Raw genomic sequence first — 13262 nt, 5'->3', positions numbered from 1 at the left:
CAAAATTCTCACAATACTTGATCCAGGAGTTCCCTTATCTTCTGGATTGGTTTCAAAATTACAAGGCTACGTAGTTGAACATTAGTAGTCATAAACCCATAAAAAAGGGTCTGCTGTTCAGCATATTTATGTTATAAAATAAAATGAAATTGCTTTAGTTCAGGTAACAAATTAAAGCTTTTTTTTATTCGGGCGTATTTCAATACTGAAAATGTTAAATCAAAATAATTTACAAAATATAGGTATGCTGTTTTCCTTGTTTCAATTGTCTTATCTTTGAGTTATGGATCTGAAGCGGGCGACTTAGATGAAGATAGAAAACCACAACTGGAAAATGCTACTGTTCTAAGCAATTATCACCGAGAATGTAAGTATTCAATGACTCAGTCACAGAAAACACAATTCAATTTTGAACCTTAACGTATCTACCTTAAATCATAATATGGTTCACATTTGCTTCAAACATAAAAAGACATGAAATTGAAAAATACTTTTTTTTAATAATTTAAACCATAGTAACATGTGCAATAAAGTGTAAGAAGTAATAATGTTGCTCAATTTAGCACCATCATAAGGTTTAAGCAAACCAGGACGATATTATGATTCAAAGTCATTAAAAATGCAAAAAACATAAAAACCTAAAACTTTTATTAAGCATTTATTTCAGATTGTTTTCTATGTATTTATCTTCAATGAATAAATAAAAAGTGTTTAGTTTGTTTGAATAATTGTTTCGAACTTAACAAATTAAATTTTCTTCAAGTATCCTTAATTAAAAAAAACAGTTTTCCTTTTATTAAACCAGACACTATCTTGTTTTCAGAATGATTTAAATTTTAAACAGAAAAAAAATATAAACAAAATTATGCGGGAATAATATTGTCAAAGTTAACAAATCAAGTTTTTGTTTGGTATAAAAGTAGCTCGTTTTATGCTAAAGTTAAAGACGGTTAATTCAACAAAATTCGTCACTCATTGAAAAAACATGAAAAACCAGGAAAGTATGATATTTTGGAAATATTTTTTTTCTGTTATAGATTGGGCTCGTTCACTTAAGTGATCAGTATCATAATCATGAGCCATTATGTTCCTTAACACTTTAAATGAACTGATGCTGCTTTTCAGTCAACATATTCTTTTAATATGCATTTTTTCATTTCAGAAATAAAGTTAAAAAAGTATACATATTAGGATTGGCGAATTGAAATTTAAGCAAGGAAGAAACGAAAACAGCATCGAAAACTGTTCTATAATAAATGAGAAAAGTGGGATGAAAACACCAAAGGCAGTTTGATTTCCCGAGAAAACTTGGAGGTGTCTTCAAAATTTAACTTTTAATTCCTCTTTGTTTTCTCAGAATGACTTTTTCAGTTGTGGAACGGTTGATTAGACAAAAACGTTTTCTCTCGTTTATTGACCCTTTTTAAACAGATAAAGGTTTCATCCTTGTTAACCTACGAAGAAATATATGTTTGAAATTTACTTATTTATTAAGACACTAATAAAGGATTAGAATATTTTTTTTGCTTAATTTAAACCATAATTTTTTCTATTGTACTTAGTAACCTAATTTTAAATTTTAAAATTGCAAGTGTTTTTAGAATTTTAAAAATTTTTAAGTGCATGTTTGCTTAACATTTTCAAGCATGACATTTTAAAATGAAATGATTAAACTAAAATAAATAAAATAAAATTAATAAAACAAAATTAATAAAATGAAACAAAAAGTGTTCAAAAATATTAATAATTCTCGATAAATAAGGAAATATGGGACATAAATTTCTCAGTGGGTTAACAGGGAGGAAGTAAAACGCCTTTTTCATCTGAGTATAATTTTCAATTTAGTTTTGAAAAGGATATAAAAAATATTTACATTTTTTTATATTTAAAAGTTATTTACAATATTATTGGTTAAAATTGCTAATTATATTAAGATGGCCGTTACAAAACTACCGTGCAATTGAAAAAACATTGTAAGTGACAAAAGATTCAAAATTGAGATCGTCGTAAATCTGTCATTTTTGTACGATAAATTACTTATTGCAAAAATCTGTTTTTCAAAAATTAATATCTTTATCAATTTTTTTTTATTATTCTATTTTAGAGTTGATAGCTCTAGCGATGGAAAGAAAACAGTTGTCAAGCCACTTTTCTCAAAATCTATAATACAGCTTAGGTTGTATGATAGATTTTGAGCAATTAAACAATGGAAAACACCTTTAATACAACCACATATTGATATTATAAAACAAGGATGACATGAAAAACAAAAATTTATCATAAGATGCTAATGACTTGGAATTGGATCCTTGCAAACGAAGCCAATCATGGGGAGATCGTGTCATTTCTTTATTCTATAATTCAGCAGCCAACTAAGCTCGACAAACACGCGTCACGTTGTTTGACTCCAAACCAAATTAAATCTATCCCGAAATATCATTCAGTGTGATAATAAAACAAGCCCAATTACTCTAGCACACTATTTAAAAACCACGTGATTAGGCACAACCATGTGGATTTTAGCGGTATTCTTCTTCTCGAGATGCAAATACCCGATTAGTTGAAATTTGATTTGTAAAAAATTTTTTTGTCGTTAAAAATTTTTGTAAAGGAAAAAAACTTTGACACTAAACCCTTGATTTATAAGTGTGCTATTTTAATAGGTTACCTTTATCAAAGACCCGTGGATTGTGCTGAGATATATAGACTAGGTTTCCAGAAAAGTGGAGTGTATGACATTTATCCAAAGAGCAGAATCTTAGGAACTTCCTCTGTTAAAGTTTATTGCGATATGGTAACAGATGGTGGAGGTTGGACGGTAAGACCTATACTTTTTATATGGGCAGTTATGACAAAAAGCAGGTTCACAAGATCTTCCCATATTCAACTTTTTAAAAGTTTGACGAAAAATAATGTTCGAGAAAGTTTAACTTTTTCTGTTGAATTGTAGTTTTAATTATAGTATTATGCTAAGTGGCAGAGGCAACTGTTCGCTATCGTTCAGCAACACCCGTTACAACGATTCTCTCTTTGTACTAAGTTTTGTTTCTTGACAAAAAACAGATCTTTTAAACAGATCTTCTTAATTTAATTAGTCACTAAAAACGTGTGTGATAAATAGAATTATGTTTACTCACGTTCGTGTTTCCCATCTTCCAAGTCAAAATATTTTTTGTATGATGTTGAACTTAAATTATTCTTATGAAATTTTGAACTTAAAGTATTTTTGTGTAAACGGAGAAAAAAAAACCTGGTGAAATTACTGAACTGTATTGTAAGGCCAATGCTGGTAAAAAAAATATACGGTACTTCAAACATTTGTATGATAACAGTTTCTATTCATATGGTAACAGTTTATCGGAATTTTTGGTTTTCAAAATTAAAGTTCTATTACCACACAATTAGTAAAAAATACAAAATTGAACAGTAAATTCAACCGAATAAATGGTTTTTATGAAACTCTCTAAAGGTATGATAAAATTGCCATATTACTCGGACCATATTGTTAGTTCCCATTTTACCAAATTTTAACACCTATTATAAAACAATATTTCATTGTTAATTATATCAAAATCATTACCAAAGAGTTTCCATAAAAATTACCGTGCTTTTTAGTGCTCCCATAGAGCCAGATCTACGGTAAATTTTACTCCATTCGGGTAGTTTTGACCTTGCTTTTTTTTACTCAGTGTACACATCCCTTTCACCGGCGAAATAAATATGGGTACTTTACCGCCATAGTACCCATTATTCTTCGTAATCTCTAAATTAAAATAACATTTAAACTAAAGCTTTGCTGTCATGATAAAATTGCTAGGTTGCCATATGTAATTTTCAACTAGAATTTTTTTTCGTCAAATTTCTATTTAATTTTTTGTAGCTATAAAAACTAGTCACATGTTTTCGCCAATGAAAGGGTAATTAAATCAGGAGATGGCTCACATAATACCCATTGCTTCGTAATAAAATTATAGAAGCAAATTTCGCAAAATGCTAGTTTCCTTTTCGCTATGGAAAACTAAGGAATTAAAGCATCGGTTATGATTCGTAAGAAATTATTGCCAAGGTCTATGTCGCAGTTGTTTATTATTTTCTTCTTATTTTTTTATTTATTGTAGTTTTTCTTTTTTTTAATTTTTATTTGTTTTTTATTCTTTATTATTTTGAATTTGATACATGTTGACGCAGAGAATTAAAAAATAACTTTTTTTAAAAGAAAATAAATAAAACTTAATAAAACTGCTGTGGAAATTCGAATTTTGTTTAACTGATTTAGGCAGGCCGAGGTAGGGGAAATATTTATAAATACAATGATTTTCGCTCGTATGCCAAAGTTGCGGAGTAAAAATAAATTAATGATTATTCAATTTGAAGGAGTTATACAATTGATGATACAATTTGTTTTTAAGTTCTAGGAATTATGTAGGCTGGTTTGTCATTAAAGTAATATTATTTTTGAAGTAAGTTTTAGAATTTTGATTGTTTCGGTAACTTGGAGATGAAAATGGTGAATATTAGTAATTCCGCTATACTTCAGAAAATATGGGTCCTTAGAACCCAAGATTTCCACATTTCTGGGACCCTTTTTACTAAAAGCGGGTTCCTATTTAAGATATGAATTCTCAATCTATTTATACATCAATTAATGTTCACATTCATAATTATTCTAACTATGGATAGACAAAACGGAAACTTTCAAAACAAGAACGTTTATTTGTAAATAATCAAGGATTTTAGTTCGGACACATTAAACACCTACATCAAGTAAAAGCAGAAATGTAACTTGACAGACAGAATTATTCCAATTTAGCTATTATTAACGAATTCAGTTATTAATACTTATTCAACTTCGATATTAATAGCTGAAAGCTATGTATTAATAACGAAGACTGAAGAATTTTTTTAAAGTATTAAAATTGTTTTTGTAATTTTTGCTCACGTAAATCTGCTCACGCACCATTTTTCTTTTCTTCGCATCAGAACTACACACCTCAGGGCTCGCGTCGGGACTGTATTTTTTGCGTAGCCTCTGAAATTTTGCATAATTGCCTGTTGTTACATGTTCGCACAGCTAAATTTAGCAAATATTATACACATCTTGGTATATTCATTAATAGAGTAACACACAGTCATCTAGTTACTGTTGAAATCTATCAATATTGGACGTCTAAAATAGGGTTGAAAAAATATAAAATGATTAAACACATTTTGTCTTGGAGTTATAACAAATATCAAATGATAGTTGACAAAATATGAATTGCGCATTTCTTTCCTTGTGAATATAACGAGTTGTTTGGATTCCTTTCGAATATTAAGAGTCGGTTGGGTTCGAATAAGATAAGAAACTCAACTACTACAACTCAACGAATTTACTACTCCTAATAACGTACTTTTACATACTGTTAGAGTTACTTTCCTACTTTTTATGCAATAAAACAGCTGTGAATTCAATATATATATATATATGATAGATTTTGAGCAATTAAANAATTTCCTTTATCCAATTTGATAGTGTTCGTCAGTTTGATTAAATTAATTTCTTTTTATGTTGAAACTTTTAACTTCTTATGTTGAACTTATGAAAACTGAAAACATTGAACAGGTTCATACAATATTGATGAAAAAATTCTTGTGTTGTAATATTTCAATTGAATTAAGCACAATTTACATCTGTTCTTTTTGCGCAAAATTTTGAGTTATGAAACAATATTAACCCCCTTTCCATTTCTTGCGAGCAATCAATCAAATGTGTTTGCATTAAACTTATTAAAATCACTAAAGCAGCCAACCTTGTAATTGTTAAACCTTGAACTAAGAGGTTCTGGGAGTCTGAATAATTTTCTAACTCTTCTCTATTATAATCATCCTCAATAAAAAATTTTGAGACCGTGTTAACCTAGTGGTTAGATGATAGACTCGAAATCGGCCTGTTGACAGCACTCAGAGCCACCGAGTACATGTGATATATGCGTTCTTAAAATCTTCGCCAGTCCAGTGGTTGGTCGCTGAGAAGTACCAAGGGTACAGGGATATGGAGAATTTCCTTACCTTTCAGATCTATGTTTAAATTTAGGAAGTGGCCTCACGAATGACTGATACTGCCATCTATCCATGGGGTTCTGAATTAAGTCATACATTCACCCTTGCGGTGCTTTCGTGTTAAAACGAAAGGTGCACCTCTTGAATCATAAAAGGCCAATGGATGGCGAGCTAGGCTTAAATTCTAAAAAAACATGTACATACGCGTATTATTGACGGTAATTACGGAAAATTCATCATAAAACGAACAAATAAATAAATATAACTAAAAAAAAAAAAGAAATTACAAAATCATTATTTCTTTACAGTTGTTTTCATTAAAAAGAATTTTTTCCCATAGGAAACGATGTTATCCATGTTTTGACAAACCAAAGAAAGTATGCTGTACGTTTTGATCTAGGAACAGACCGTGAGACTGCTTATGCACATTACAACAGTTTCTGGATTGACAATGAAGAGTATAAATATAAACTGCATATATCAGGTTTCAGTGGAACTGCAGGTTGGTATTTTTAGTTAAGTGGTTGAAGGTATTTTCCCAGTTTATTATTTTTAATTTTTGTATTTTTTCTATCTAAACAGTTTTAAATTGTAAATTTAGAAAAAATTCTTCGAGAATTTGTTGTTTTATTTATTTTTAAAAATAGACGATTAAATTCAGGATTATTTGAGGTAACAGGATTTTATTGGTACTTTTGTTCAGATCTACAAAGCAAAAAAGTGTGATTAAAAAGAATGACAGTAATGCAATAATCCTTTATATCACATTAGGTTACTTGAAATGATAAAAAGTTTCTGGAGTATTATGATTTAATAAAATAGTTATAATACAGTTGATAAAAGTACAAAGTATACGCAGAATAATGGAGGTATGATATACTGGATGGAATGTAAAAAAAATTTGTTTAGTGTAAATCAGAACTGCAGTTTCATTTTCTTCAAAAGTAAATGATTTAAATTCGTAAGTGAAACTTGACGCATGAACAGTAAGTTTGATAAATGATTAAACATTTCTCATATTTGCATAATGAAAAACAACTCCTTAATTAACAGGAGACAAAATTAATTTTTAATTTCCAATATGTCACAATATGACTACCATTATGATTTTCTTGTAATTCTATATTCTTCTTAGAGTGCCAGGTGATTTTAAATACTTTTATTTTTTTGAAATTTAAACCACTACTCTACTGAGCAAATACCCTTTTATTTAAAAAACCCGCCTTGTACGCCACGTAACATGTTGTGAAGTTCTAAACATCTCACGTTATTTTATGTGCAGTTTAATAATCACAATCTGTTTACGGGAACAATAGAATATGTGTACTGTCTGGCTTTGACGAGAACTCGTGAAACGAGAAATTGCCTGTTGTTATGGAAACAAAAAGAAAATATTTTATACTGGCTAAAAAACAATCAAATGATATGACTCTCAGAACCTCAACAAATTCAAAACTGTTAACCTCAATCACGTATTCTAAGCGACCTATCTTCGTAACCATGGTAGTAGCTAGCACACCAGTCGTAATCTTCGAAGTGACTTATCTTCACTACCATATTTAAAATGACTTATCTTCGTTACCACAGTGGATGGCACCACGACTAGATGACAACATTTGAAATACTGGTGGCAGCATTATATTGGCAAAAACAGTTTACTCATGGTTCTTCATTGCCTGAGTAATGATTCACTTGCACTATCTGAAAAATTCATTATAGTACTCATATTTGTGTGAACATCGTATTCAAGGTTATAGCGGTGTTATCAGATTTGATTATTTTTGTAGTGGAGTTTTTAGTGGATAATTTTGTTTTACTGATTCTAAATACTTTTTAAAACAGGTGATTCTATGACATATCATAATGGTATGAGTTTCTCAACGAAAGATAGAGACAACGATCGAGATGTGAAAAACTGCGCAGAGTGGTGGAAGGGAGGTTGGTGGTATAACTCATGCCACAGCGCTAATTTGAATGGTTTGTATTTAAAAGGCACTCATAACCAATATAGATATGACATGATAACATGGAAGACCTGGAAAGGTTATACAGTCTCCTTGTCTAATGTTGAAATGAAAATTCGACCAATTGATTTTTAAATAAAGTGTTTACAGTGTATACTGTAAAAAGTGTGTGTATTGTAAGTTATATTTAAGATACTACACCAACTTTTATTGCTAGAGCAGAATAGATGAAAATTTCAAGTGGCAATTTAATAAGCTTGAGTAAAAATCTTCTCGAAATTTATGCGTTGACAGTAGGAAAGGAAAATTATGTTCTGGTTTTGTTTCTTATTTACAATTGGCAAAATTGTAAGCCTCACGCGCACACTTAGCGCTATTTTTCGAAACTTTGTCACCAAGAAAAATAAAAAAGCCTAAATTTAAGTGCCTTTTACATGAAGCTCTGCGATAATTAAACTGTATACATATAATCTCGCCGTGAAGAGTTATCTGGGCTATAGAACAGACAAATAACTTAAATATTTTAAAAGTTATTAAATTTTTTTAAAAATTGTCAAATTAGCTATATTTTTTCCACCTAGATGAAAATTATCAAAATCACTGCTTTATTCTCAGTTTTTGCAAATTTTTATGACCCCAAGTAATGAAGCATTGAAGTAAGTTTTTAAATATTTAAAATTAGAACGCAAGCGCTTTTTTTCATAAAGCTGTGGCTTTTCTCCATATTGACGTTTTGCGTCATTTTCAAAATATGCGTAGACAGCGTCGGCTATAGATAAGTTAAATTTGAGTAACAGTTACTATAGATAAGTTAAACAGTCATGAGTAACAGTTACAAGCTCATAGCAATTATAAGAATAGCATATTATCGTAAGAAATATCATTTAATATTGCGACGGAGCCTTCAAAAACAGCCTTAAGATGTCTTTTTCTCTTCTCAACTGTGTACTGTCAAATAGTTGGAGATGGGGAGGGAAATTTTTAACATGCCTTTAATACATTTTATTTAATATTCACAAATAATCTGACGGACTTTTTTAATATTCACAAATAAACTGATGATAAACTGAGTATCTTCCGATACGTGTATAATGCAAGACCATCACCAGCTTCAATTTGAGATATAAAGTGTGAGGTATTTTAAATTCTCTATTTATTTTTTGAGACAAAATTACGCCAAGACAATTCTGGAGTCAACAGATTTTGATAGTACACAGTTATCTGCTTTTGGACTTTTAAAAAGCTCCTTTATTTTCATACAATTAACGATAAAAGAATTTTTATGCTTCATCCTATTCGGTTTTTATTAGCTTAAGCTTTATTAAAATTATCTTTTAAGAAAACAAAATCTGAGAAACGTACAGTATTATATTACTCAAAACTGCACAATTCATTATTTTATTTCTTTAAAATTTTGAGAAAAAATGCATAGAAGTTTTAAAAATAATAAGCGCTATTTCTTCTAATCAAATAAAGCGACTTCTTTGATTTCTACTTTTTTTAAAAAAGGTATTGTGCTGTATAATAATACTATATCATCAGAAGTTCTTTAAGTACATGAAAATATCGAGAAAACACAAATTAAATATTTCACCTAATATTCACCTAATATAATTTCATTAAGTATTCCGTGATGGCGAGGGTACATGCCTCTTAAACTGTCTGAGTCACAGCATTCGCAATCCTTTTAATCTGTAGCCAAAGAGGTGTTTTCTGAAGTTACTCGTCAGCAGTATGTTTCAAAATGATTTTGAAGGTCACCGAAATTCAAATATTGTCACTCACTACTCTCATCCACTAATGTATGGCTTTGTCACCTGCACCAAGTGCCTAGGCTTCTCCTGAGCACCTCTTGGATTGCATGGGACTCTCTAATGAGGATCTCTTTAGCAATCCTCTCCTAGTCTCCGACTACCTTTCAGACAATGAACTCGTGGATCTTGTCTGACTCTGTCAGACAGAGAAGATAAGCAACAACAACACTAATGTATGGAAAAATTTGAGAGGAGAAGATTGCATAACATTGAATTCAGATCTTTCCCCAAGTGGTCTTAAATTTTTCAAAAATGTCACTTAACATTCATTAGGCAAGATCCATAATTCAGTGTTTGCTCTCTAGCTTTGCAGTGAGTGTTTTGAGTTTTTTTTATCTTTTAAAAATTTTAAATTTGAATAATAGTCCTGAAATATGTGGATGTTAAGTTTCAAATTTTCAAAGAAAGCTTTCAAATTTTCTCAACATATAATCAGTTAAAAGAAAAAAACGGTATGCAATTGTATTCTATTCCTATGAGAAACAAGTTTTCTTTACTCTTTTAATTTTAATTGAATAATTTTATATTTTAAAATTTAAAAGAATGAAGGACAAATTATTTTAGGTTACATTTTAGTGAATTCGAGTATATTAAACATATTCATTCTATTTTACCACATATAAGCAAATGATAGTGCTATGCTCTTATATTTTGATTGCAAGTTTCTAATTAGCGAAATCTATTAATTTCCAACACTCATTCGAACTGTTTGCTCCTTGGCGTTTTGATAAAACTATCAAAACGCTATAAGTGAGACTTTCCAAGGTTGTTTTCAATATTTATTGTCAAATGCTCTTGACTTCTTCTTTAACTCTAATAACACTCAAAGACTTTCACTTCATATTTTCCTTTACTAAGATCACAAACATTTTATGATTTGCATAGTTATAAGCAAAGTAAGGTCTTTTTTCCGAAAATTCTCAATTTTTACATAAATTTTTATATATTTTATATCTTTATACCCTGATATTTAATTAGCAAGCTTCTTGTTGCCAAAATATAAATACAAAATATACATCAACATAATGACGTTAAATATACGAAAATAAATTTAAATAGTAAATATGCTTTGTTATCAATATGTAAAACACACAGAAGCATTTTTACCATGTCCAAGCAGCAAATTCACTTCGTACGTAGAAACTAAAATATACAAAGTATTTTTTCCGAAATAAAATGTTAAATTTGTTTTGTTAATTTTATGTATAATATAAGGAAGTCTTTTCAACGAAATCTAAATGGTAAAATATGCATCAACATTATTAAGTAAAATGTACGAAAGTCTTCTTATCCAAATTTAAATGGGAAATTGCATATTGACTTCGTCAATATTACGTAAAGTGTACCAAAATATTCTTACCAGAATAAAATGGGATTAATTTTGTCAATATTATGCAAAATATAGGGAAGCTGTTTCTTTTCCTTCCAAAACTAGATGGTAAAATATACGTCAACACTATTACGTAAAATGTATGAAGACCTTTTTACCGAAATTTCAAAGTTTGCTTCTACAATAATGCTTAAAATATACAGACGCATTTTTAGTAAATCTAAATAGTAAATTCACTTCGTCAACCTTCGTAAAATATTCGAAAAATATCCTTACCAAAATAAAATGGTAAATTTATTTTGTTAATATTACGTAAAATATGCGGAATCTTTTTCTCCAAAATCTAAATGATAAAATATACTTCAACATTATTACGTAAAATGTACCGAAACTTTCTTGCCGAAATTTAAACGGTAATTTTGCTTCGTCAATAATACACTAAATTAATTTTACTAAATCCGAATAGTAAATTTTCTTTTGTCAATCTTTCGTAAAACTTATGAAATTAATGTTACTGAAGGGTAGTTGGTAATATCCATTCCGTTAATATTACGTAAAATATTCTAAAGTTTTTTTTGCAAAATATCTCAATGGTAACATCATTTCTTCAATATTACGTAAAATTGACGTATAAAACGTATTGACTTTAACAATTTCCCAAGCATTTATGCTTAGTTTACGGATCATGCTATATGGGTAGTTAGTGAAATCTATAAATTCCCGAAACTCATTTAAACTATTTTCGGCTGGGCGTTCTGATATTCCACTGAAAACGAGGCTTTCTAAAGTAGTAATCAATATTTGTTGACAAGTGCACTTGGCTTCTTCTTCACCTCCTTGCATTCTATCCCTATGAGAAACGAGTTCTTTCTTCCTCCATTAAACTTTAATGAATAATTTTATGTTTCAAAATTTAAAAGCATGGAGAATAAATTATTTTAGGCGACATTTTAATGAGCTTGAGTGTATTAAGCCAGTTTATTCAATTTTGCGTGAGAGAAACTAATGATCGTATCATGCCTTTATATCTTGATCGAAAATTTCTAGTTTGCAAAATCTCTATATTCCTAACACTCATTTGAATTGTTTGCGTTTTGGCAATTTAATAGTTTGCCGTAAATAAAGATTTCTGAAGCTGTTTTCAATAGTTGTTGACACATGCACTTGGCTTCTTCTACAACTCTAAAAACACTTAAAAGACAGTCACTTTATATTTTCATTTACTAAGATCACCAACGTTTTATGACTTATATAGTTAAACCGATAGTTGCCCCAGCCAAGATTGCCCTTGCATTCGATTCCTATGAGAAACAAGTTCTTTTTTACTCATATAAACTTCAATGAATAATTTTATGTTTCAAAATTTAAAAGCATAGAGGAAAAATTATTTCTGGCGATATCTTAGTGAATTTGAGTATATTAAACTGGTGGGTTTTATTATTGCGTGAGACAAACTAATGATCGCGCCATGTTTTTATATTTTGATTGCAAGTTTCTAATTAGCGAAATATATATATTCCCAACATTCATTTGAACTATTTGCGCCTTGGCGTTTTGATAGTTTGCTGTAAGTGAGACTTTCTAAGGTTGTTTTCAATATTTGTTGTCAAATGCTCTTGGCTTCTTCTTTAACTCCAATAACACTCAGAAAATTCAATAGTTTACAGGCGATGAACAACACCATGATGGAACCACTAGAAGATATTGGTAAACACCAAACCCATTATCTAACCAAAGTAACGATGGTTTGACAGATTAACATCCAATTATGACTAATGATTTTCATTTACTGCCATAATCAACTATATAATCAACTAATACTCCCCCTTGTAGTAGGTCCACAGGTGCGGTGCAACAATAATTCTGATAAATTGTCGCTACTAGGCCGGGATAGCCTGGTCGATGGGGTGCCGGGCCCATGTCCAAGAGTTCGTGGGTTCGGTCCCCTCCGGTCGAAGACTACCCGTGTAGTAAATGGTGACTGATGCACGTTAAATCTGTCGAGTCTCAAAGTCCTCCATGTTCCCATAACAAATCAATACCTCTGGGGGTACTGATCCAGGAGTTTCCTTGTCTTCTGGATTGGTTCAAAATTACAAGGCTACGGAGTTGAAC

The 13262-nt window shown here is 30.1% G+C and overlaps 1 protein-coding gene across 1 annotated transcript; it reads left to right on the top strand.

The window, feature by feature from the left end:
• Nucleotides 1-228: 228 nt before the first annotated feature.
• On the top strand, nt 229-8168 carry LOC107456166 (techylectin-5A; the record flags this gene model as incomplete). Its single annotated transcript, XM_071186966.1, has 4 exons — nt 229-367; nt 2664-2897; nt 6365-6541; nt 7882-8168. Coding segments are annotated over 4 exons (807 nt in total), but the record flags the coding sequence as incomplete, so codon positions are not given.
• Between the last annotated feature and the right edge of the window lie 5094 nt (nt 8169-13262).

The sequence above is a fragment of the Parasteatoda tepidariorum genome, chromosome 10, assembly GCF_043381705.1.
Source record: "Parasteatoda tepidariorum isolate YZ-2023 chromosome 10, CAS_Ptep_4.0, whole genome shotgun sequence".
Taxonomy (NCBI): Eukaryota; Metazoa; Arthropoda; class Arachnida; order Araneae; family Theridiidae; genus Parasteatoda; species Parasteatoda tepidariorum.
This window is presented reverse-complemented; position numbering and strand designations above follow the sequence as displayed.